At 38.6% G+C, this 27,202-nt stretch overlaps 1 protein-coding gene across 16 annotated transcripts in view; it reads right to left on the bottom strand.

The window, feature by feature from the left end:
- Positions 1–27,202, bottom strand: part of GRID1 (glutamate ionotropic receptor delta type subunit 1) — a 538,463-nt gene that overhangs the window by 204,461 nt on the left and 306,800 nt on the right. For all 16 annotated transcript variants that reach the window (XR_014852992.1, XR_014852991.1, XR_014852993.1 and 13 more), the window contains one exon: positions 9,389–9,594. Coding sequence is in view for 13 of the 16 variants with exons in the window: in XM_085064174.1 (XP_084920300.1) it covers positions 9,389–9,594 (206 nt within the window). In the remaining 3 variants the exon portion in view is untranslated. The remainder of the gene's footprint in view (positions 1–9,388; positions 9,595–27,202) is intronic.

Below are 27,202 nucleotides of genomic sequence, written 5' to 3'. Positions count from 1 at the left end.
GAACCACTGAAGATATTTTCAACACAGCTGCCCTTACAAGAGGTAGATCTCATCACATACCTTTAAAGTAGTTTCTTCTTACCTGTTTCTCTTCCTCAGACCAGAAAATGTTTTATATCTGTCCTTTCCCACTCTCTTCAAGTCACTATACCTATCACCCCATTCTTCTTCTCCCTGCTACCTGCAGACACATGGTTCACTTAATTGAAACTCCTCCTACTGACATTCACTTTTCTAGCCACACTCTAAAATTGTTACTGCCTCCTGTTGGACTTGCCAGATGTTTTAAATAGAGCTGAACACACTTCTTGATAAACCTCTTCCCAGCACCTCTCTCCTGGGTTTCCTCCTGTGACACTTCAGCACAGCCTCTCCAGGGGATACTTTCTTTGAAATTCTTCAAGTTCCCAAGGAGAGTGCCACACCCATTCACTCTGTAATCTTCTTTCTTTACCTGAACTCCATCCAGCAAGCAAACTAGCAAAAAAATCCTCTCATTCATATGCTGATGAGTCTTGATCTACTTCTCTGTGAGACATTTTTCATATTCCGGTCAGTCTAAACTGCTACCCCTGCTTTCAGGATATCCTCACAAGCTTCACGTGGATAAGGAAATTTCTCAACCCTCTCCCTTCAGGGAAAGAAAATCCTTTTTTTCAGTCAAAATGGACAGCCAGAACATCTGACCTGCCAGTTTGGACTACAACACAAGTGTCATCTTTGACTCTGACTTCTCATCCAGGATAAGCCTAAAATCTCAGAGATTCTTTAGACGTAATCTTACTAATAAACAGTTCTTTTCACCCATCTGTAATGCAGAAATTCCTTTGCCAGCTCTGATGATATTACATATTGATTACTTCCAAGTTCATCTTTCTGACCTTAAGAATCACAAGCTCCTTTCATATCTTGGTGAAACTTCTGCTGCAAAGAGGATCTCTAACCCCTTTCTTTGATCCTTTCACCTATGTCGTCATATTGCTTCAGTATCTCCCTTGTCACCCATCACATCAAAGATATGCTAACAGTCTTCATTTCCAATACCACATACTTTTGATTTCAATCTTTCAGGTTATCTCTAATACATCATGAAGATTCTGGCCTTAGTGTCAGTGTCCTTCACATACCCCCTATTTATAAAAATATTTCTACAAATATTTTAATCTTTATTTTAGTTTAGTTCCATTTAATTTATTTTATTTTCAAAACGTTGATTTCTAAGATCCTGGAATGAAGGCATTATTCATGTTGTGGAACAACATTCACTATCCATTTTTTTTTACTCCCCAGATGTTTCTGTCTAATCTTGCAGATTGCAAGATCTTTAGAGACACAAATTCACAGGGCGCCCAGTAAAACAATGTCCCAATTCCTAACTAGCCACCCAAGTACAACAAGTATAAGCACACTGGTTATAATAGCACCAGGAAAAATAATTATTAGCATAGGACTACACTCCCCTTTCCAAAACAACTCTTAAAGCCTTGCTAATTTTGCAGTATTTGCTGCCCTCCAAGGTAGCAAGGTAAATGAAGTGACACCTGGCTCTTTGAGCTGACGACACGCCGCGCTATTCCTTTGACACAGAACACTCTTTGCCTCAGGAAAAGACAATCTCCTCGCACAGTTTCCACACTGTCTCAAGTTATAAGCTTAATTTAATCAGATCTAACTGCTTGTCCTTGATGAACAAGGCTCCCAAACACTTCTCCCCTTGCATTTCCAGAGAGCTCCCTCAACCCTCTATTTTGGATTTTTTAGGAGCTCTGCCCTTTGAACTGAGTAGGAACAGGCAGAACATTCAGTGTTGTCTCCTCCACACAGGGCAGAGCTGCACCAGCAAGGCTCAGCCTCACACCTACACTGGGTGCTGCCTGCCCAACACAGAACTGGAACAGGAACACAGCACCAGTCCTACGATGCCTTCCTTGGGAATAATCTTAAACCCACGGAAATCTCACCTGAGCTTTTCTCTTATACACCAGCAGCACTAAATTGTGTGCTGCCAGCAATTAGTAAAGGTGTAAAGAGAGTTTTAATTACTTTGAAACTAAAAATAAGTCTTGGGTAAATATAATTTTATCTCACCTGCTGAAAGTTGCTAAAAAGCTCATGTGAAAAGAAGCCAAGCAGGTGCAAATTATTACCAGCAATTATTACTCATCTCTTCTAAGGATAATGGCCTTCTTCTGTGACCTCTGGGACAACTAACCAAATGAGTCAGTGATTTTCTCAATCCAGCACACCAGGCCTAGAAGGGCATTTCAGGGGAGAGATGACTGTGCAAAGTCCTGTACTCCAAGTCAGTCCCTGTGCTTAGAAATATGAGAAAAGTCATCCTGTACCTGTGGTGCTTTAAGTTCAAAAATTTAACGTTGAATAATTACAGTATGTATTCTCTAATCCTCAGAGTCATGCTTCCTTAGAACAGCCAGCTGAAAATTCACTAGATTTATATGAAAAAGTAAAACTGGAAGATGGTAGATAGCTTTTTTAATGGCCATTACTTTTTCTGATTTTTGTAATGCAAACACATTTATTTTCTCATGGAGCTGTGCTGCTTCTGCCAGCGCCTTACAATAGGCAAACACTGGTATAGTGATGAGATGCAACTGCAGGAGCCTATTTTAAAATTAATCATCCATAATTAATTAGTAATATCTCCTTTCTGGTAAATTATACCTAAATTGCGGAGAATTATCCTTGCTGAGAATGATAAAGTCATCTACAGATCTGCAGTATTTCAGAGAAACATTTTGCATATATTTATGTATTATAACTACCACAGATATGTCAGAGTACTCAACTTCGCTTTTTGCTACAGTAAAAATATATACACATGTGAACTTTAGCTTTAAATTGCACAGTATTCAAGGGGTCATCCAAACAACCTTAAGTGAAATAATTTGGAAAACAGAGCTGTGAAGGAGTAGGTGGAGGTGGGGTTAGTTTTTGATAGCCCTGTTCTTTTAATGCCCACTAGATTTGTCCTGTCTCAGCTCTTGCAAAAGCCAGCACTGAGTGCTTTAAAGGTGGTACTAAAGAAAGTGGGTTGTCTGTGTCCCATTACAACACTTTTGTGTTTCCAAATCACTAATAGATCCTGTTCCTTAAAAAAAAAAAAGCCCTAAGTATAAATGCAGCCTCTCCCGACAGCTAGAATCTTCCCTATCTTGAGGTTAAATTTCTTCAGAGTTCCAAATTAACAAATGAAAAAAACAAACAAGGAGTTAAAAAAAATTGTTTCTAAAAAAAAATTAATGAAGCTCTCAACACAAATGAACGTTAATTTAAGATATTTTAACACTTTTGTCAGCCAGATGTTTAGCACAGTGTCCTTTGGACTTGACATCCTTGTGCGCGTACAGCAGCAACATTTTGAAATGAGTAATGTTTTAGCAACTGAGCACCTTCAATGAAACAAGGACCCAAAAGTGCACTGAGGATGAAGCATTTCAAGCAAGAGGAATGCCTGCTTCCTGTACATACAGATTTAATGACATTTAAAAATATATGGTCCTCTACGTATACACGCCCAGTCATCAGATTCAGAACATGAGCTGAGAAATCAGGTTTCTTCAGACCAGACACCACTGCTGACACTGAGAGACTTAGTAAAACTGCCAGTAAAGCAATAGTTAGACTCCAAAGGGTTTTGTGTACCTCTGCCCAGTGTATCCAATTTCCATATTTCGTTTCTCAATCGGCCCATAAAGCCTCACAAAACTGCTATCAGTTATTTATTGTTAGAGATACAAAACTGGATGTGAGCCTCATGCCTCTCATGATTTCAACCTTCAGGTTCAAAAATCTCATGTAGCATTCTAATGGAGTAAAAAAAATAATTTAAAATTATTGCCACTTATACCTGCAGTAGTAAAAAGAATGCCATTCAAATGAAGCTATGCTAGCAATTCATAAAGTTATTTGTTCAACAAATTTTTCCCCCTCTTCACAGTGTCTACAAATCCATGTAATTGAGTGTTCCAAATATATTTGATTTGGATCCCTGGGAGAATAACCCCATCCCTTGGATTAGTCATAGCAGAGCAAAATGTAGGAGGGCTTGTGTTTTGGGAGGTTTTTTGGCCCAGTGGAAAGAAACTTGCTTCAAAGCCAATTTATCCCAAAATGGGAGGGCTTTGTTTTCACTTAAGTTTTAGCAATTCAATGAGGTTTGCTTGGGCTTTAATTATAATTATTATTCTCTTTAAGCACAGAGAGTCTTAGCATATTGAAAATGTCAACAATAGCAGACAAGATTTTAGCTCTAAGGAAGAAATAGAATACCAGAGGAGGATTTAGAAGAAATAAGGCGGGCATAATTTAACTTGAACTATTGAAAGAAGAATGTATTATTTCTACAGTTCTGTTACCAGCACTCACAAATCACTAGCAGCTCTTTAAACATAGAAATTGCCTTCTAAAAACAGAAGAGGCATAATATTTTTTCCCAAAATTATTCCACAATATTTCGAGATGTTTATATACTGCATATAAAGCAGAGATATGGACTAATATGCTGAATGTTTGCAACATAAATAAAAAAATAAATAAAAAGAGAGAGAGAGATGAAATGCTAAGTGCCAGAAAATTAATATTGAACTTTTTTCCTGTTAAATTCTGAGAAGTGAATGTCCCTGGAAAACCATTTCATACAATTGCTTGTGGGTGCAAACTGTTCAAGGTGCCATAAATAATTCACTCAGCTTCAGTCAAGTAATAGCATGTCACCAGCTGCAGAGGGAAAAAGAGAAGGCTGGAGCACTGTTCACTAACAAGAGCCAACTGAGAGTGCTCTGGGAGTAAGGTGCTCAGCATCTTCAATGACCAGGACTGACGGAAGGCCACAAATCACTGGGAAATGATCCCAAAAGCCCAAACCAAAAGCAGGATATCTATATTCACTTTAAAGCATCAGTCAGAACACTTAGCATGAGCTAGGGTGAAAGGGAAACAGAGAAACCTTTGCTTTCCAATGAGGACACTGAGGTGATTATATAAACAGGGCAGAGATAAATTACAGCTGTTTAACACACTTAGTGTTATACTGGAAATTTCTAGCTTCGATTGCTGTGATTCACATGACTCTGCTGCACTGATACAGCAGTTTTGTATTATTTTTTAAAGGAATTAATCAGCTCTCTTTTATTACTTTTTTTTTAAAACTTATTTACTATCTTAGGCATGCCAAGATTTCTGCTTTAGGCTGGTGTGCTGCAGGGATATGCATATAACCTTACTGCAGTCAGCTCACTAGCTTACAGGCAAGGCAGGCTCACAAGGAACTACAGCATTTTGAGAGATCCACCTCAACAAAAACATTTTTTCACTTCAGTGAAGCTGCCAAAAATACAAGTAATGCTGAGTTAAAGGTTTTGTAAAGCTGATAATGCCTTCTTTTTTCAAGTCAATAACTACATGCAAGTGGGTTACAGCCTCCATTTTACTGGTTTTCAAAAGTAAAGGTTGCATATAAACACTGAAAAGAAGCAAGACTAAAGTCCATGAAGCAATTGATATCACCTATATTTATAAAGGCAAATCATATTAAAACGCATATCCCAAATAAATGGTGTGTTCTGTGAAGAATTAGGAAACCAAACTCTCCTCAGAGGTCAGGAACTGCACTTCTGCCACAGGAAACTCGAGAAGCGCTGAACTACAAGATCTTTCCTCCTCTTCAGACAGGTTGTATATAAAAAGCTCAAAGCCTAAACTTACTCATACAACAAATGTTTCCTGGTTGGTCTTCAGAAGGGCTCCAGGGTCATCTAGAACATGCTGCACACCAGTTCAGGACAGACTGCTAGCCTGATGTACCCAAGTGTTTTATCTAGTGAACTCCTGCACACCCTGAACACTGCCTTGCTGAGCTCTCTTGCCAAGCACTGCCATTGTCTGACTGACCTCCTGTTAGAAAGCATTCCCTGTTTAGCTTCGGGTCATTACTTCCTGTCAGACAGCCCACAATCACCTCAAATAATTCCTCCTCCTCATGTTTCCTCTCAAGTACTTGGCAGCTTTACTCCCTTAGGCAGGCTGTATATAGTGTGTTCCTGAGGCCTCTCTTCAGAGGGCATGATCTCCCATCCTTTTATCATTTTTGTCACCTCTTTCAACTTTTTTTTTCCATTTATTAATTTCACTATACATCCCTTAATGATAAAAGCAATCCATACAAATAATACCCCTACTTGTAACTGAGAAAACACATGCATTGCTAAGTGAGAAGTATGTGAAACCTCACTGCCTCAAGGAAGGAGGCTTTTGAGTCTCTGCTGTGTCTGGGCTAAAGGAATTAACAGAAAAGCTAAAAGTGCTAAATCTTCCCATTTCTGAATTATTAGTTTTTCTTCACTTCTTTCTATATATTGCCTTGCAAGAGGATCAGGTAGTTTTCAAAACTGTTTTTGTGGCCCAGGTATACCTGTTACAATGGAGACAAATGTATCTGGGATTTTTGCAGATGGAGAAGGGAACATTTTTCTTAACTGTTTAAGGAGGGACAAGCTTTAGATTAGGTTTCCTTCAGTCCAAAAGTGCCATTTTAATGCAAAATCTAATACAGTTAGCATTTTATAAAGACATTTACCTTCCCTTCTCTGAATAAAGGCTGATTCCATGTTTATAGCAATACCATTGAAAAGATATTTTCCATCTCCTCCTCTCCATTTTTACAGTCAAAGCAGTTTCATAGCAAAGTACTAAACCTTGAAAACGTAAGAAATGTCAATAATTTCTGCTGCAGGAACTTTGACACATGACAGAACCAGGCACTGAGAAATTAAGACAGTTAAGTGAAAATTATCACCAAATAAAAATTAGAAAAATTCAATTCTTCTAGGACTCAGAAGTTTTTCACATATGAGATGGCAGAGTCCCCTAACTTCATACATCCAAAATCAGATGAGATCTCTCTGGCCCTCCCAAGAGATAAGAGAGACTGAAACCCATATCTGTATTTTTAGCAGGGAAAATGCATCGCTTGGAGTATCAAACCAGGCAAAATAAATCCTGTACCAGCTTCCAATGGCTGATTTCTATGACCTGGGCTAAGAAAAATTTGTTGAAACTGTTTATTTCACGTTTCATAATCCAAACACTGTTCTCACTTTTGTTCTGCATTTCACCAGAGGGTTGGTGTTCAGCACCTGGTTTTTATGACAATATGCTATTAGCCAATACATTTTAATAAAAATCTGGTTGAAGTTTTTCAGACATTTTTTCCTTACTACAATACATCAACTCAGCAAAACGGAATATCTGATAAAGAAACCTTTTTTCCCCACATGAAATTTTCCAATTCCAGAAACGGAGCTTTAAAACCTCTTTCTTATTAATTTTCTATTTCTAACTGGAGTAACAAAAAAACCAAACCAAAACAAAAACAACCAAAGAAAAAAGTGCAAAATCTAAGAATAAAATCTTTGTGTTTCCTTCTAGTGTTGATACTTCAATATTTTCAGAGGGCTAATTTTTCCCCCCGAATTGAAAAGAACCTCAAACAACTTCCAAGGTGCAGAATGAGATTGGTAACACCACCAGTGGGTACAGAGCTACATGCTACCTGCAGCATGAAATACCAACTGTGGAGCTGAGTAAACCCATTGAAGGCACTTGCTGCCACGCACTGTGCATAATGCATTTCAGTAAAACACATAAACATGCCTATTTCATTTAAGCTGAAGGTTGTTATTCTAGACTTCCTGAAAATGTGCTGTAGATAACTATTTCCACTTATTGACTGAGATATTGAAGAACTGCAGTCATTGTAACTCTTCACTAAACTTAGTTCAGCCTCTGCCTGAGAAAGATTCTCCTCTACACTGTGCACCTTGTATCTCAAGCCTTTTGAGACTTCCTTTCTAAGATTTAAATTTTCTTTTATAAAGCTTTTCTGAATCAATCAAGATTCAATATAGGAAGATTGCCAGATAAATTACTTTTCATTTCTGCCCACTGTTAAACTCCTGCAGGGAGCTGGAAATATATCAGGGTCATTAGTCTTAATGCCTATAATACACAGTACTTTAAGGTGAAGTGACTAGTAAAAGGGTTTAATACAGTTTAATAGTGGCCTCTACCCTTGAGACACCTCAGGGCTCTCACAGGGCACTCACTGAGCAATCCTGGAGCCCTGTGTTCCCTGGGGGGACACACTTTGCACCCAGCAGCAAATGAACCACTGAATGAACCACTTCCTTTTAACACCTGGTTTGGATCCTTTGCTGGGACGCCCTGGAAAGCCAAGCAATGTGTATTTCTGCTGGAGTTCTCCTATGAAAACAGTTGACAGAGCTGTGTGGAGCTTAACACACATGGAGGACACATTCCCTCATTCTTCTACTGGAAATTCCTGTGTATGCACAAAGCTGAGGAGAATTTATCCCTGTGCTTGGTCTTTTTCAAGCTACCTATTTGCCTTATTTATTTAAAATAAAATTTCCTCTGCTATTTAAAAAAATCACTGATGAACACAAATGTGGATAATTTACTAATGCTGTTATGGTAAAAGAAAACCCTAACGAGCTAATTTGAGTTGATTTTTTTTTAATTTAACAGGCTTTGATGCAACAAAACTGATAATTGGAAACAGGTCCCACCCACATTTTAATTTCTTGGTTCAGTCATATCCCTGGTTAGTTGAAAAAAAAATAACCCCCCTACTTTATTGGCAAATTCTTTGCTAATGAATACACAAACTTAAACTGAGGCTCCAACTCTCATTCTCAACCCTGACATATAAAGCACTGTAAAATAATTCATTATTTAATATTAGGAAAGCTGGATAAAACTAATTAATGCCAAAAATTAGCCCACAGCATAACATTAATTAGAAGTTTGCCCAGCAGCTACCTCCCTATCCTAATTAGCATCTCTGATTTCAAGAAACCGCTGAGAAGACAAACATATAATTCCAACTTCATATTTCATTAAAATCTCTTTGATTCAACTTTCAAACATCAATAATGTGCCCCTTCAACGTGAATTTTGAGATTTCCACAGCAAGGCAGCTCTCTCGGGCACATTATGTTTCATTTCTAATGGATTACTGTAGATTTTCTGTCACCTGTTAACAGTGGTTGAAATCCAGGACAAAAGTATTGATACAGAAGACAACCAGACAAAAATAAATTACCCCCTCAGAGCTGTATTTATATTATACTATATCCTATATTATATTGCCTATGCTGCCCCATTCGCATTAACCACAAAGCAAACATTCTATGGAGCATGTGACATTTCAATTCTCTGGCACTAGAGTCTGACAACCTTATTTGACATTAAACAACGAGCACTGTCAAAAGGGCAACACATGGCTAGGTATAATGTAGGTCATAATACATGTTTCTGAAATTTAATGATAAAAAAACTGTGCACTGACCTCATTAATAAAAGTCTGGGCTCCTCGGGGGCTCAGGAGTAAGATAGCCCTTCGCAACGTGTCCCGATAGCGGTTCAGCTCTTCTGTTTTCATGGTGGTAAAAAGGTTGGAAAATACTCTGCTGATGTTCCTGTCCACTTTTTGTAATGATACATCAAGTCCCAGTCTTGAGGCCTGATCGAGAAATCCCTGCAGTCCACGAATATCTGTAACACAGGAGGAGGGGAAAATAAAAAAAAAAAAAGAGAAAAGAAAAAAGCCACTGCATCAACTTCTGCCAGTTAGGCAAGCAGTACTAATTAGGTGGAACAGATTTTTTTCACTTTTTTTCCTGCAGTGCTCTCTGAAGAAGAGTATTCCACACAGCCATCTTCCACAGCTCCCTTTCATAGCCAGTGCCAACAGGGAAACTCCATCAATTACCTATCCCTGAGGTCTGAGAAGAACTCTTAGAAAGAGGCAGTTCATTTATTTGGGTGGCTCTGCAAACCTCCCCAGAGGCTCAAGGCCAGAGGGTTGAGCACTCCACAAACAGAAAGTCCCACCCCAACAGCACCTCACTTCAAATGCAGAAATCCAGGAGCAGACAAATAAGCAGTGGATAAATCACTCACCTTCTACCACAACCTCACACAGCTGCTTTTTCCAAGAAAAAATTACAATATCCAGAACTTACACAAACCCTCTTTTGACTTCCCTTCTTTTCCCCTGTCGTGTAAATAACCTATCCAACCAGACCTTTACCATTTATCCATAAACTCATAAGACAATATGCAAAGCCCCAGTCTATTAGAAAATATTATGGTGGGTTTTTTTGTTTGATTTTTAAAAAGAAAAAAAGTGGTTCAGGAAGAGAAATTATGCAAATAAGCCCCTTCAAGACATATTCCTTTGAGCTCTGTGCCTCAACTTCAGGATGATTGAAAAAATATATTTCCTTAACCATATTTTTGGGCATTAACACGAAGGAACACATTTCATATGTTCATGCTGAGATCTGCTTTGTCAAGCTCTACTCTTCATGACTCTCAGCATTTGTCTGTAATAAATGTCTGAGTGGTGAAATTTAGAACAAGAAATTTAGAACAAAAAAAATGTCAAAGCTTATATTGAACCAGGTTGCTCTCAAAATTAGCAGTGACTTGATCACAGCTGTACCATGTCATTAGAAGCCCTTAGTTTTATGGGAAACATGTCTGACTTGTCCTGAATAAGAAAGTATTGAAGCCTCTCACATTCATTTCTCACCCTTTCATCATTAAACTTCAGCTCATGGGTGAAGCTGAATGGTGGAAGTTAGCGCACATGTACTGATCCCATAATGAAACCTTCTCTTCAGAAATCTTCACTGTAACCCTAACAATCTCTACATTGTAACAGCTGGTGGAGTGGATAGTTTTGGCTTTTTTAAATCCTGGGAGTACCATTTTCTGACTCTGCTACAGTCCAAGGACAGAAGCCCAGCCAGCTGAAGGCAAAAGCACTCCCTGCTGCCCCACCTCAGTGGGCCTTAGACCATCCCTAAACACAGTGCTTCACAGCCACAGAATACACACGTGAAGTCCTTTTTATCCCCCTTAAAAATGTCATATGAAACCTGATGTAAGTAACATCTTGCAAGGATACACCAGTTTAGCTCATGTACAAGTGCAACATATCTGGGTTAACCAGCAAATACCAGGTTCAAAAGAAAAACAAGCTGCCTTGAGTAGCTTCACGCCTCTATCCAAACGTGAGAATGCTTGTTAATGTGATTAATTCATCAGAAATCGTAGAAACTAAGCTAGGGTTTTGCCAACCATAGCGGACTCCTTACTGGCCTTTTAATTTTGGTTTAGTTGAGAGGATCAGCCAGCCAGCCACACCATCAGGAGAGGTGCACTCATGAGGGCTGTGCTGGTCTTTCCCTGCTCAATTTAGGCAAGTCAACGGCAGATTTGTCACACTATCATAAACCTTAGAATTGCTTCCCACCCAAAATCCTGAGTGAGGGAGGAAAGGAAGAAGTTTATTGTTATGCAGGTATTTCTGGAAAGCAACAGAGGACTTTAGGACATGTATAACTGCAAAATATTGCAGGAGTGCTGAAATGATGACAGTGACAAACAACTATCATTTACAGGTTAAAGCATTTCACTAAACTTGTCAAAGTAAGTTTGGATTTCATTTATTTCAATTGATTAGACATCGTTCATTACTATACGTATGCAAACTTTATGGATGTGTGAGACACAAAACACAGAGATTTTTCTTTTAATGATATTTAGTCCTTCAAAATTACTGCAGTGCCTGGCAAGCAGTAAGAAGCTTCCCTTTCTCATGGTTTAGTAAAAACTTGTCTTTTTGTGCAAGCATCCAAAGGAAAGCTGTTTACAAAAGATTAACTGTGCTGATATTGCTCTGGGGGTTTTTTGCCTCATGTTTTCAGCTGACCTGCCGAACTACTGGTTAGAAATATTCTTGCAGACCAGTGCAAAACACTCGATGCACATGGTAAGAATATACAGACTTGGAAGGGCATTTTAAATTCCCTTACAAACCTTTCCCCCAAGGAAAACAGACTGTTTTCTGGTTTGAAAAACGGAAAGAATTCCGAGTTTTTCCAGCTTAGTGAGAAAGCAAAATCTGAGATGGATGAGATTGTCCAAGCTCAACTGTGCAAGCACAACCTGTGAGTTTTTCACAGATGTAAGTGAATGTGAATTTATTCAGTGTTGGCAATTAAAAAAGAGCTGTGTGATGATAACTTTCTGCATGCTGACACACTTGCTCCTACTTGACACTGGGAAAAAGAAGAAGGCTTGGTGGGAATTCAAACGTGGAAGTGGGAACTGAAGAGAATTGTCTGAAGAGGTGACTAACAATTTTAGGTACCTACATAATGGAATCTTTTTTCACAAATAATTATTCACAACCATTACCAAGAGGGTAATAATTTCTTAAAATGTATCAGCACACAAATACACAAACATGTGCCCATATGCAGGAGCATCTGTTTATAAGACATAATAAATTAGGCTTAGTCTTATTTTATCTGACATCATACAAGGAAGGGAATGCCCTCATTTTTTTTCTTGATTTAGCAGATCACAAGTCCATGCAACATTAAAGAAAAACTGAGCTTTGTTCCACAGCAGCTGAAACAGAAATATTCACTAATACAGTTACAAATTTCTTTCCTCTTCTCATAATTTAGGACTGCTAATCCTTCATTGTCTTCAACACTAAAAGGAGTTTTACAAAGTTCACATAGGATTTTATAAAAATAAAGGTTCTATAAATGGTTTTGCCTGTTAAAATACAATAGTTTCCTGTCTCTTGCAGTCTTAACAGTGAATTTTTATTAAAAAGTTCAGAACCTAACTGAACAGATTAGAGAGATATCCTGGACCATTACTAATGAAATAATTCTTTGTGTCCATTCATTCTAGACTTTCTAGGAAAAGTTTAAAAATCCAAATTCTCACTGCTGTCTAGAATGAAGGATGGACCAGTTTGTTGTAAGTACACAACCTACAGCTTCTTCTGCCTCCAGTTCGACAGTTACTTCCTTTTGCTCAGGTTGTAGCCTACACTCAACCTTTGAAATCACATAATCATATTTCAGTTTTCTAACTGCCCACCTGATTGGTGCATGCTCAGCATGAGAACTTCCAGAGGCAATATTTGAACATTTCTTTAGAGAACACCAGTTTCTTGAAGATGATGAAATATACACATCGGAAGGAAAACTACACTATAGGAAATGCACCTCTCATAAAAGGGGTCCATAAAACCATGTAATAATTGGATATGTTTACAATTCTCTAGGGTCAATCACAATCATGGAACCACCAGGTTAGAACTGGAAACAGAAAAAAAGTGACACCAAAAAAGAGCTAATTTCTTAGGAACTTTGTGCCTGTTCTATTACATCTAAGCAGAGAGAGAATCTCTGTGTCTGAGAGCCTTCTTCCTAATGCTGACAGATAAACCAAATGTCCAGGACTGACAACAGAAAACAGGACAATTTTCCAGGTAACCATTACAAAGAGGGAAGGAAAGCCTTGATACCCTGCTAAGATATGAATTCTGTCACTGAGACTACAAAACTAATGCTTGCTGTAAATAAAGGGCTTTATTGTACTATAAGGAATAATGGAATATATAATTTCCTGCTGGAGGTTAGGCTGGGTACTGTGCTGGCTGATTGGAACACAAACATAAAAGAATAGTGCTAAATGTGGCATTAGCCACCTGTAAAGCTTACTGTCAGCTACAAGGTACTTCATTTTTATTACATTATTTACAACCTTTTTAATACAAAAAAAGTTCATAGAGTTTACTCTAGCATTCATCTTTCATGAATTTACAGGATCTGATTCTTGGCCTTGACAAAAGAGCTTTAAGCTATTCTTTTTGTGTGAAACAGCTGTGTGTCTGGGCACAGCTGGCCTTTTAGGATGGCTCATTGCAGAAAGGAATTTCCAGGAGGTAAAGAGCACTATATCGTCTTTTCAACACCAGTTCCTAACCCCACTTGACAGAAATAGAGGCAGCACATGGCCAGGAAACATTTTTCTTTGGGTGGAAAACAGCTGGAAGCAAACTGAAGTACCAAGTTGGAGCTGAAAGCAAAGCTAAAGAAGCACCAGGATATAATTTCACACCCTGTCATTCTTGCCCAAGCAAATTCTGGGAGGACTAAGTGTCATCACCCAGTTCTGTTTTCGAATAACCTACACAAATCCTTTCAGTAGTACATTTGTAAAAGGCAAAAATAAATAAGTGTGAAAAACAATGAGATCAGGCAGGAGATGGTGAAGGTTTGGACTTTTCTCATTTGCAGATTGCAGGCTCTACACTTCACAGTTTTTATTCTTCCCCAGTGTCAGTTTTATTTGAGCACTATTTTGACAATGTTTAAAGTAGTGAGAAGAGTATCAAGAAGGTTTGGATAGTTTAATTATTTTAGCATTTATAAAAATATATTTACCTTTCCCAGGAATTTAGGAAGGGTATTCAAGGTATTGTTCTTTATACTTAGGCTTCAAGAGAAGAAAAAAAATTACTGTTTCTTTTCTTTCATTCTAATATATGCTTTATTGTCACTTTGATTCTCTTCAAATTGGACAGAATACTTTGCACTTATTTCATTTCTTGGGACAGAATAAAATAAACATTCTAGGATTCACTGATTTGAAAGATAACCTATAAGCACTCTGAAACAGGTTTCCTAAACCACTTCAGTTTCGTGGGTTTCATTCTTTTTATTTTACGTTGGCTGTTCTCTCTAATTTTCACAACTGCAAATTGTTTGCATTAGAAATAAGGGATAATATGCCTGGTGTTAGAAACAGACACACATATCCTGATGATTAGACTCCTGCTGCACTGTCAGCTTTCTGAATAAATTATTTTGAATACCATCTTTGTGTCCTTCCTGCAGATAATAACCTCCTTGAAGGATTTGAACATATTGTAGAATTTTAGAAAATTGAAAGTGGACATACTTCAGAACTAGCACTTATTCTTCAGTCAATAAATAACAAAATTTTCTTTCTTCAAACAATTGAAAGATTATTATTTATGCTTCCAAAAGGGAATTACTTTGAGCAATTTATCTAGAAGAATTAGACTTTGACCAAGCACTGAAACTTTCAATCTAAAATACTCACAGAATGATTTTAACTGCTCAAATAGAGTGATCCAACCAGAAATATAACAACAAAGTCTGTTACAATAGATTTGTCTACATTAATATTAGAATATAAATGCTTATTGGAGCCTAGTAAAAATGTGAAATTATATGAATAGAATATATTTTCTACTTTTTTTCCCCTCTGCTCTCACAATCTCTCTCCAAGCATCTTTTCTCACTTCACCTACATCATTTCCTCAGGTGTCTTTGCCTGCCATAGTCCCACAATCAGTGCTCATTTTTTCTACAATCATTAGAACTTACAATTTCAAACTGTGTCTAATTTAGTTACCTCACTCCTAATTAAGTTTTAGTTCAAGAACTATCTGCTAAAAAAGAACTTTGCCTTCTTTCATGCTTTCAGGTATGCCAGAGATCACAGTAACACCTCTGCAATTATATCCCATTTTCTTTGCCTTTTTACTAAAGAAATGAAGTCGGTAACTATGTAGTCATTATTACAGCAAGTAGCTGTAATATCAAGTACAATAAATCCATTAATTAAATTGGATACTTTTTATTATTCAGCTTGGTTAAGAACAGCTGGACCAAATGAGACCAGACAGGAAGTTCTGATGAGCTTCATGCCCTGTCTGTGACAAACAGAGTGTAACCCAGGAGGAATTGTGGATACTTCCCTCGAATATTCTTCCAACAATTCATTTTGCAGTGTGGGGAATTCCTCAGACAGGTGTGGTTTCTCTGTATTTCTATGCACAAATGGTCTGTGTAACCCTCAACAGCTTTTTCCTCCACAGAGCAGCAGTTTCCCTTTAAGCAAATGTAAACTTTGGGCATCCAAATCAGTTGGCAACCAGCATAATAACCTGAGAATTTTCAGAATCCCACTGGATCTCCCATATCCCAGTTTTACCTTTCCCTCCTGGATAGTTCCACTAACAGGGATCAAACACAAAGCAGCATGGCAGCACCTGTGCTGCCTGACCAAACAGACCTAGAAGCTGCATAGTCCCTTCTCAAAGACATGAGAGAAAAGCAAGAAATCAGATTGCTAGGAAAAAAAAAAAATAAAGCAGGCTATCAGAAGCTTAAACTTTGAAAAATGCATAGAATATTGATTTGCCATTTAAATCTAGATCACATACTGACATCTGACCACCTCTCCACAGAAACAGAAAGTCCTACCACCTGTGTTGTGATCCAAGCATCAGGATTTACCAAATGCAAACTTCGAACTCCTTGTAATATCAAAGGTTGAAGTTTCTATAGTGGATGCAGAAATTTTCTATTGGGCAGCTATACTGCCCACATCAATACTGCTTTCATAATTTCAAAAATAAAAACTACTTAAAATAGAGTCAAATCACAGGTTCTTTTTGCTTCCAAACAGATGGAAATGGGACAGAATGCACCATAAAGCCAGATGTGCTGCATGCATAGACAGATGTTTCCAGACTCATCACAAAAGGCAGCTACCACTATGAAAAATATTTAAGTTACTCTGCACAAGTGATGTTTCATACCTGAAACAGCTGATCCAATCTGAAGGTAACTGGAGCTTCCCAGGAGGCCCCGAAGCACAAAAGCCTTTTAAAGGCTACAACAGCCCTTTCACATTTAGCATGAAAGGTCAACTACAGGTCTCTCCTGCTGATTTTAACACTTAGCATTCAAAAGCACAAGGGAAACCACCTCAGGAAATTCATTACTGTTGGAAAAAATGTGGACATATGCTACAATTGATGTAAAAAGGGAATTCACTGAAGAACCAGCATTTCCATTCAAATCATCCATTCAATTCTTCCAAGTGCAATAATTGCCAACTGTTTGCCCAATGGTAAAGCACTGAAATGAGCTGTAATAGCTTCTCACCTCACTACTGCTGTTTATACATTAAAATACCTTTCAAGACACTACACAGTGCAACTGCTCTATCTTCTTGTGAGACCAAAAATAGCTGTATTGGCAGAAAATACGTTTTGCTCACATATAGCCTCAATTTAAATGAAATATTTTTCACATAAAATAATTTTGATCATTGCATTAAATTGCTGAGTTTAATATTTGCTACGACTGAGTACCAGAAAATCTAAACATCCATCCACCAGTACCTTAAGCAAACATTTCTTTTTTCTCTTGGAGGGCTGAGATTCAGCTTCCTGAAGCTGTGTTATTTTACATGAATATCTGAATTCATAGTACCTAATTCAGATGTTGGGACTGTAAGCCTGCCAGCTTTCACACAAAGGTAGCTGTTACTGCATAGTAACTTTGGTTATTGTATTTTGACATTTGAACAACATCCTTCAGAAATAAGACCAGTAACCCTAAACCAAGGATAAGCAAATGCAAGTAAAAGCATCCTGAAAGAAACCAAATGTGCAAAGGGCATGCCTGAAATAAAGATGCCAAGGTTCTCTCTTGTCATTCAGAGAAAACCAGAAGGCACCTGAGACTCTGAGAGAGATTCACTTTCTGTGTGTATAGCTAGGTGTCCAGCAGAGAAGTTAGAAGCACATCCCTTTGGATTTAATGGATTGCAGAGTGAGTCTCCTTCTTGTTTAAATCAGCTTTAAATACTGCACATTCCGATCTCAAGAGAGACAGCAATGAAATTACTGCAGATAAAGAAATTAAATTCCCCCTTGGGGAAAGGCTACTGGCAGGAAGACCTTATTGTTTCACACGTGTGACAGTAATTATTGCTTGTGTTCATACAACCCTTTTCAGCTAAGGATCTCAATGTACTTTATAAACACCTGGACAGTATAAAAAAGTATAAATACATGTCACAGGAGCTAGTTGCTCTTACCTACATAACTAAATGGCAGCAAATAATAATTCAACTCTTTATTGCTGCAGCCTCACTTGAATATTGTGTGCAGTTTTTGGTGCCAAAATATAAGAAAGATATAAAGCTATTAAAGAGTGTCCAAAGGAGGCCATGAGGATGGTGAAGGGCCTTGAGGGGAAGCCTTGTGAGGAGAGACTGAGATCACTTGGTCTGTTCAGCCTGGAGAGGAGGAGGCTGAGGGGAGACCTCACTGCAGTTACAACTTCCTTCTGAGGGGAAGAGGAAGGGCAGCACTGATCTCTGCTCTGTGGTGACAGTGACAGGAGCCCAGGGAGTGGCCTGAAGTTGTGCCAGGGGAGGTTTAGGCTGGACATCAGGAAAAGGTTCTACCCCCAGAGGTGGCTGGGCACTGAACAGGCTTCCCAGGGCAGTGGTCACAGCACCAAGGCTGGCTGAGTTCAAGAAGCATTTGAACAATGCTCTCGGGCACTTGGTGTGACTCTTGGGAATGGTGCGGTGCAGGGCCAGGGGTTGGACTCAATGATCCTTGTGGGTTCCTTTCAACTCAGCTTATTCTGTGACTGAAGAAACTTTCTCCCATCTCTGTAGGTTCAAGTAAAAGTTGTGTGTCTGGGCACACAAACACAGAGAGGCCATCAGAGCTGACAGTTCAAATGCTTTTGGTACCCTCCAGGGATGGAGTCTTCACTGAGGAGAGAAAGTCTCTATAAGGTTACTATTTCTCAACCAGGCTCAGATTTTTCCTACCCAAGTCCTCACTGATGTTAATTTTGTCCCATCTCCAGCCACCTGTGCTGCCACTTCAGCAGGTGCCACAGTTTCACTCCATTGCTCGCTTTGCAGAGCATTCAGTACAAGGTGGTTCAGGGACACAGAGCCCAGTCCTTGTCTGGAGCCTTGTCCCCAGGAGCACTCCCTGGCTGTGTGGGCACCTGGCTGCAGCTCTGCCCAAGGCTCTGTGTCACCACACTGCAGGCACCAGATGGACAGCAGCTCCCCAGGAGCCCGAGAGGCACAGAGCTCATGGCCCTGCCAAGCCCATCCTCAACTACTTGGCCAATATTTGCTCACGTGCTGGCAAGGCAAAGACAACAGTGGGTGTATTTTTAGCTCACAAACAGGGAAGAAGGACCCTTTGGCCAAACTTTATTTTATTTATATGATGTCCATCAGGCTGTAATGAGTATGGCAGTAGTGGAAGTTTAATTTCCTTGGATAGCTGCTTGACTCACAAAGTGCATTTTTATATAGACATTGAATTTGGAAAATGAGAAAAAAATATGCATCCTTAATTTCCTACTTTTTTTAAAGCCCATTTTTGCAATGTAGTCTCCATGAAACTGCAGAAAAATGCAAAGGAATAAAAAAAAAAAAAAAAAAAAAATCAATTGTAGACTCCTCTGTTCTCCAGTGTTTTCTGACAAAAGAAAGATGAGAAGGATCCCTACTGAGATAACAAATCTCTTGGCAGGAGCAGGAGGGAGTGGAAAATAAAAACTAAGTTCATGTCACATATAATGACCACCAATTATTCCCTCTTGTAGGAATATGCCCGTAACAAACAGGAAAAAAAAAAATCAATTGCCAATTTTTCATTTGCATTATGACAACTGCTGTAGTACAATGGCAAATACAAGTACTCCATTCTCTAACAACAGAACTCTGAACCCAGAGAGAGGGAAAAAACACAAAACCAACATGCTAGAGAACAAAAACATAAATCTTCTTGGGTTTTTTCATCAGCTAAAACCTCCTCAGGCATCCCTCTCTTAGCTCCAAGCTTTAGGAACATAGTGGTAATGATTACTGAGAAGACAGCTGGTAACTCTGAGGTGGTACTCTGCAGCAGGACTACTGTCAAAAGATCCTCGACTCATCGTATTTTAAACAAAATTAGCACATTTTCACAAACCCAAAAATTAGATATTGCAGGCCTTAGTCCCACAAGCATTCAAGTCTGCATTTTGCTCTGTGAGGAAACTCAATGCCAAGTCTCCTCCCACGGATAAAACCTCTCAACATACGAATTAAGTGCTCACATAGCTACTACACACTGCAGTTTATTCCTAGGGTGATAATCAGGACAAGCACTTAAAATGCTCAGGACACGCTTAGGCCTTCCCAGATATGAAGCCCCTCTTGCTCAAAACAGCAATAAAGAAAAACAAGGAAAAAAGCTTGTCAGTTTTTTAATCAATGCTCCTGTGCAACTCTTCTCTCCAAGCTACAACGCTGACAATTTAACAGATTACGTTCATGATGGAATATGTGGCCTCTGTGAAGGCACTGTAAATTTTTTTCTTCTTTCTACTATATTTCTATAGGGCAATAGAAAAGAGAAATATTTCCAGGCTTAGGAAAACAATGTGTCCTCATTAAATACTCAGCTGTAAAAAAGGATAATGAGAAATACATACCTAAGGAGACAACCCTTCACATCCAAAAGCAAGCAGTATTCAGGACTCTCCATTTACTTCAATGGCAGCAGGGGGGTCTATTTGTACGTTTATAAAATTGGGGCTTACCATAGCATCTCCTTTATGTATACTTATGAGTAAATGAACTGAGAGATCTATATGACTCAGTGAATTGAAATTTGATCATAAGACTCAGAGATGAATCAACTCCCCCAAAATCTGACACGCTTTTATCCACTTATCACAGCCATTAGTCTGAAGGCCATTTAGGAAGTCCAATATACCCTAAGGTTAATATTTCAAGAGGTCTCACTTTTTTCCCCCTAATTAACTTAATTCCTTAGCTAATATCTTCTAATTTACTGGAAAGGAGTCGGGCAACTCCAAAAGTCACCAGAGGAAATCTTATCATTAGAAAAGGACATAAAGGACATCTCTGGATAGCAACACCATGCAGGTGCTGCTATCTTTGGTGGGTGCTGGCAAATCCACACATCTGAGCATAGCTCACAGGAGCAGACACTGTGCTAATTGCAGTTACTTTAAATAAAGCAATGGCTTGGAAGAGGACAAGATGTCGTGCCAGAAAGGATAGCATAATATGTTACTGCCAGACATCTCAAAATCCATCAATCCCGTAAAGACAAGACTAACATAATTACTGACTTCTCATTTTTCTATTCTTGTGAAGGAGATGGAAAGGGGAAAATGGAAACCCCTCCTGAAGAGAAGAACAAATTGCTACAATGCAGCGAAAGGAAAACAAAAAATACTGAAACTATAGCTAATAAATTCACATTACTTTCACATACTCAATTTTCTGAGGGGAAAAAAAATCTAAATCTGCTGAGTTCACTGGAACAATTCAACTATGTGATGTTTTATAAAGACATAGAAAGCCTATTTGAACTTTGGATGAACCATACAGTGTTTTTATTTTTACCTTTTATTCTACTCTCCTCTCCAGGCAGAGTCAATCCCAGGTTTTTATTCCTGGGACACAACACATCAAGCTCTGCCTCTTCATAGCTTTAAGATAACTTCCACATACTGTAATTAATCATAAAAGGAACAGATTAAAACTAACATTGTTCATTCTACTGGCTCAGTTATGCACCAAGTACAGGTAAGGCCTCTTTCAGTTGTCTTAGGGTTTGAGTTTATTGATCACAACAATCATAGTGCATTGATCCGACATAAGATGTTCAAGCACTTCTGCATTAGAAATATATTTGGTTAATATAATTAATAACTTCGGGCAGGGGCAAGCAGGGTTAGATACTTCTTGTCAGGACAATGTGGCCCAGACCTCTGAAAGGCCACTTAAGAATGCCAGCTGGAAATCTTTGGAAGGCAAAATAACACTAAATGGGGCTTTTTTGCTCAGATTTCTTTGTCATTTTATCCCCCTAATTTCCTCCTTTGAGCAAAAATGAGGTTCATTCCAGTTCAGGTATTTCTTCAAATCTCTTCATTCACTCATGTAATCATTTTTCTCATTATCAAAAGGTTGCTCTTGGTCACAGAGTACATTAAGAGATTTCATCTGCTCCTTCTTCCTGCTCACCCTAAACATCCCTGTATGGGCCATTCACTGATGATTCTTGTGGGTCCCCTGCAGCTCAGAATATTCTGTGATTTATTTAGATGCATTTCCTGACACAGCACTACACTGACTTCTGCAGCAGCAGAGACAATATAGCTGTAAACTTCAGGGAATGAGACAGCCATGTAAGCTGCTGGAAACACTCTGATTTCAAAACCTTCTAGCAAGAGGTTGCAGATACAGTTTCACACTTCATTTCTCCTGACATGTCCCCAGAAACACCGCTGTGCGGATCCAGTGACAGTGTTTGAAACCACACACCCCAGCCACCTCCGAGGCTTTATTACACTAGCTACTGTTTCCACGAAAAAGAAACTTTTTTTTTTCCCCTGGAAACAAGTACTCAGTGTTTGTATGAACAGAGGTCTTTTGCTCAAAAGAGTGGAATGAATGATCAGCAAAATGTGCTTTAACACTGGAAAAAAAGAGAGCTGGAAGTTGAGCTCTGGAGATTTAGAAGGTCACTGATTGCATTCTTTATACAGCAGGACCCTTTTTTCACCCTCAGTTTTTTATGTAGAATGTGTCTAATACTAAAAATATCAGTTTATTTCTGGTTATAAGAGTATCCTGATTTATGCTTTCTTTCACCCCCTATGATCAAGCCTTACAAATTAAAAAAAAAAAAGGACATTTCCCTATGCTTTCTGAATTTCAATCATCTTAATTTTCTGGTTTATACTTCAATGGCTGAAACATACAATTTTAATTGACCTTTAATGAGTGGAATAAACCCCTACTCTCCTCTTACAGAGAACCCATTTATCTCTACATGAAGTGATCAATGATTAATTTATTGATTCCACAATGTTGTTTTACCTATACATATACATAATGTATACATAAATATGTGTGTGTCTACATATATAAGGACTCTTTCCCAGCCCCACAAGGATAAGTTTGACCAAAACCACAAACATCTACTTAAATCTCTGTAGCACAAGAGGCAGGGAGGGTGATAGGATTCCATTGCTATAGCAATAAATGGCAAGCAATAAAAACATTTCCCTTGAGTAGCCGTGGTACAATTTAAGTGCAGAAGCTGAAGGAGGAATATTAGAATGAATATAGACTAGTTAATTGAGGATAAACATACCAGGGAAAAAAAAGAGACTTCCTGAACTTTGCAGTATGCTGATGACAATTTGAAGAGACAGTGAGTAAAAAAACCTCTTTAGAAAAGAAGAGAATGAATCATCTGAAATTTGCAGTGGATTTAGTGAAGTGCATAGTCCCATGGGCTAAAGAGATGTGAAGAGAGATAGCAAGGCTGACTGTGAAAATGAAAGAACTGGACACTGAAGAGTGCCATGGGAATATTGAGGCAAATTCTTCCAGCAACTACTAAAGAACAGAAAGGAAAGAACCAACACAAAGTGAAGTGTATCCTCAAGCCTGCTAATTCATTTACATTTTTGACCTGGTTCTGAACAAAGAAAACAAACAAACAAACAAAATCCAAAACTACCCACAAACTAGAAAGGAATTAAGAGTAATCAAAATGAACTGTTCAAAAACTTCTCTTTGTTTCTGATCCTATAACTGACTTCTGCAAATTATTTTTGATGATGTTTATCTGACACAGCCTTTGATGCCTTATATCTTAATTTCTACTCTTTCTTTTTTTATCCAACCTTTCCCTTATTCCCATTGCAATAAATAGTCACTTGGATTTACAATACCCTTCAGCCAACTGAACAGGATTATATATATACACATTAAAAAGAAAAAAAATGAAATGAAAGTTCATATTTTATAAAGGGCTTTATTTAAAGCAAGAGTTTGAAGGGGTTTTTTTCAATTTCTAAATGTACTTACAATTTTAGTGTGACATTGTCAGTGGAAAGATTAAAATAAGCTACAAATATAGCCTTTAAAGACACAAGCAGCTGTTTGTTGCATCTCCTATATAAATAAAAAGACTGGAGAATCAAAAGAACAGGTTATACTAAGGAGATTTAAAACTCAAGGTTGAATATCATTCTGTTTTCAGACAGGTACTACTACATTCTCCTTGTTAAAGACTTTCCAGAGGTCTGTACACACACTCAAATGCCTGATGTCTCAGACTCATCAGATGTCTGATGTCTATTTTTGTTACAGCCTACACTTCAATTAATTTCAATGTCTCATATTACTGCTCTAATTATGGGTTTCGTATAATCTGATTACTGTTACAAACATAAGGGTCAAGCTCCTCTTAAAGTTGCCTGGTCTCTCTTAGTGTCTACTATAAGTAGCTAAAAGTAAAGTTAAAATGAAAGTTAGTTATTGTATCCTGCAGGTTTATTAAATGTATCTGATACAATTTTTATGGATTATGCTACATGGAAAGCAGTAACTTCATAGTTTTGATTTCAATGGGAACATATAAACTAATGGAAACAAAATTAAGAGTTTATTTTTCTTCACAGCAGAGCAATCAAGTTTTAATGTCACTTTTTGGGTGCAATTCTCTGGATTCAACTGCCCCCATCTACTCAGCTCTACCCCAGAGCACCCTCACTCTTGTTCCTCGCTCACATTTCAGTTGTTCCTCCCATGAAATCATTACTGGTCTATCTCCTTCTCCCCTTCCCCCCAAGACAGACTCTGCTCCACCCTTTAAAATGTCTTTAAAGTAGAGCATGGTCCCCTTAGGGGTGCAGTGAAACAGCAGGCAGAGCTCTCCCATGCACTGCAAGTCAGCCAGGATGGCCACTGACCTGTAAGGACCTTGGCCAGGCAGGGAGCTGGAGAGCCCCTAAAGCCCTTCCTGTGCAGAGGGTCTCACTCTTGCAGGTCACTTTACCCCAGGAGTGCCCCTGCTACACGTGACTCTATAACATATCTCATCCCCAGTGGTGCCAGAACCCTTTCCTGTGTGTCCCTTAAGGTGTCTCTGTGCAGTTCCTGTCAGCTGCACATGAGCTTTGCTTTTCCCACACCCCCCAGAGCTGCTGCAGCAGGGGTGCAGGATGGGGGAGAAGGCAAGAGAGCTCTGAGAGCAGGGTAGGAGAGGAATCAGAGGGGTTTATTCTGCAGAGACATCCCCTGGACTGGAGAACTGCTGCCTTGTAGGATGGGACCTTGTAGGATGTAACTTGGAAAGCAAACAATCAGCTCCTGAGGGTCCAGTGTTCCACTTCAGCAGCAGCAATCTCGTGCAACGGCTTAAGAACTCATTATGATCAGGCCAGGATTACTCCCTTCAAGAACAAATTCATGCTGAAAAGGTTTTTTTCCCATGTTTAACAGTACCATTTTTATATGCTGCTGCAGAATTAGGAAGGTAAGATTCCATAGCCCACCCCCAAATTCCCACATCAGTTTGAGAGGCATGATACTTTGCCTCTCACATGGATTCTAAGGCTCTGTGTGAGCAAATTCTTAGCTCACTATCTCCCTCTGCTTCCTCTCCATTTGCCTGACAGCGGCTAAGATCAGAAAAGACAGCTTGGTCTGACATTTCCAGATGGAGGGAGAAGCAGGCAAAGCCAGTCCATTTGGCTAGAGGTGGCATGGCTAGCTCACAGAGAGAAAAATGCCAGCTCTCCATGCAGGAGCAGATCATTTTTTTCCACGGCTCCCTGCTGTCTGGATCCTGAATAATCTGTAGCTAACAGTGTTCATCAGCCTGTGCTCGTCAGGCTGACATGCCCTTCCCTGCAGGTGGTCATTCCAGCAAGCATCATCCAACTATTCTGAAAAGGTAATAATATTAGGAAAGCAATGGCAAGGAACCTTTTGCTACTTGCAGAGTTTGATCATGATAATGCTTATTAAAGCTGATACACTGGATGAATACACACAGTTTTATTACTCATCTAAGGAACTGTATTATCCTGCATACAAACATTCACATTCTGATATTAACCTTAACCAAGTGATTGGGCAATGATGAAAGAAATAAAAGAGATGTAGGCAAAAACTTTGAAAATGCTGTCAAGTGAATAGACCCATGATTTAAGTGATAAGAACACTCAATCTATTCATGGCATACAGACAGAGAGAACTGAGTATTTTGGCCACCAGTAACAACATACCTGGAAATGCAAAACTTTAACTTGTGATTAAAATGTGATTTATATCACCGACAGTGATTAATCAGTTTTAATAACTGTAACATTGCAAAGCTAAATTCTGTGTGTTTATTACCAATGAAAGTAGGCATGTGATTATTAATTTTAAAAAAATCCTGAAGGGCACAAGCCAGAAAACAAGACTTCCAGACTCCATTTTTACTTTTAAAAATGCCTAAATGATACAAAGAAATTATATCTGTAACTATGATTTTAGATATGTAATTCCCAAGTCCTACTTGAAGAAAAGTAAATATTTTCAATATTCTAGCACTTAGTTTTAGCAAAAGAAAATAAAGTCTTAATATCCGAGGCCCATTTGAATAAATAACTTGCCAATGCTCTGCATGGGTTGGGTTTTTTTTCATTATTAAGTTATCATGAATTTACTTCTTTGTAGAAGCCTAATGGCACATGGAAGCCTAAGTTGCATGTCATCCACCCAGTGACAGGTCCTATCAGCACTTCATGAGAGAGGATTCCTCCTCTGACGAATTACAAACCCAAATGAAATGTGAGGAAAGAAAAATATAGAGTAAAATTATTTACTCTTTAGAACTGCATTAGAAGTAAACCAGAGGAGATCTTAGAGCCTCCCTACACTTAAGCTATTCACCTCTGGCATCTGGCTGTTCTCACAGGAACAATATCATTGACATACTTAAAGGTCTGGTGCTGAAAAGAGATGACTGGTGACAATTTCAGAACTTTCTACTCTACGCCCCAATAAAACCGTTAAGCTGCTAGATATTTTCAACACTATTAAAAAAAAATTAATTCTGAATATCTCTTCCTCCATTCTCAATCTAAATCATTAAGAGCATTATTTTACATGGCTGTTGCGAAGACAAAATGCTTTAAAGTGAGTAAATTATCCATATTCTACATTAACAGCAGCAATATTCACTTCATTTAAATAGATCATTAAGAAATGCATCCAAAGGCTCAGAAATCCCTTGCATTTTATCTTCATTAACATCCAAGCACCTGTGGACCTGGCAGTGTTTGGTTAATGATTGGACTTTATGATCTTAGAGGTCTTTCCAACTTTAATGATTCCATTCAAAGCCAACCACATACGAGGAAAGGCATACACACATTTCTAGTTTTCTCTTCTCTGCCTTGCCCATCAACTGTGTCTCTGCAGAGCCCAGTTAAAAGCTGAATATAGTTTCTCCTTTTGTACTACAATGCATTTTACAAAAATATTTCAGCTGCTATTTCTGGACCAGGGCAATGTCCTGTGCTGTACTCAGAGATGTTTTAATTGAGTG

Source organism: Lichenostomus cassidix, chromosome 6, assembly GCF_008360975.1.
Source record: "Lichenostomus cassidix isolate B80296 chromosome 6, HeHo_3.0, whole genome shotgun sequence".
In the NCBI taxonomy this organism is placed as follows: domain Eukaryota; kingdom Metazoa; phylum Chordata; class Aves; order Passeriformes; family Meliphagidae; genus Lichenostomus; species Lichenostomus cassidix.
The sequence above is the reverse complement of the archived record's forward strand: the minus strand, read 5'-3'. Positions and strand labels throughout refer to the sequence as shown.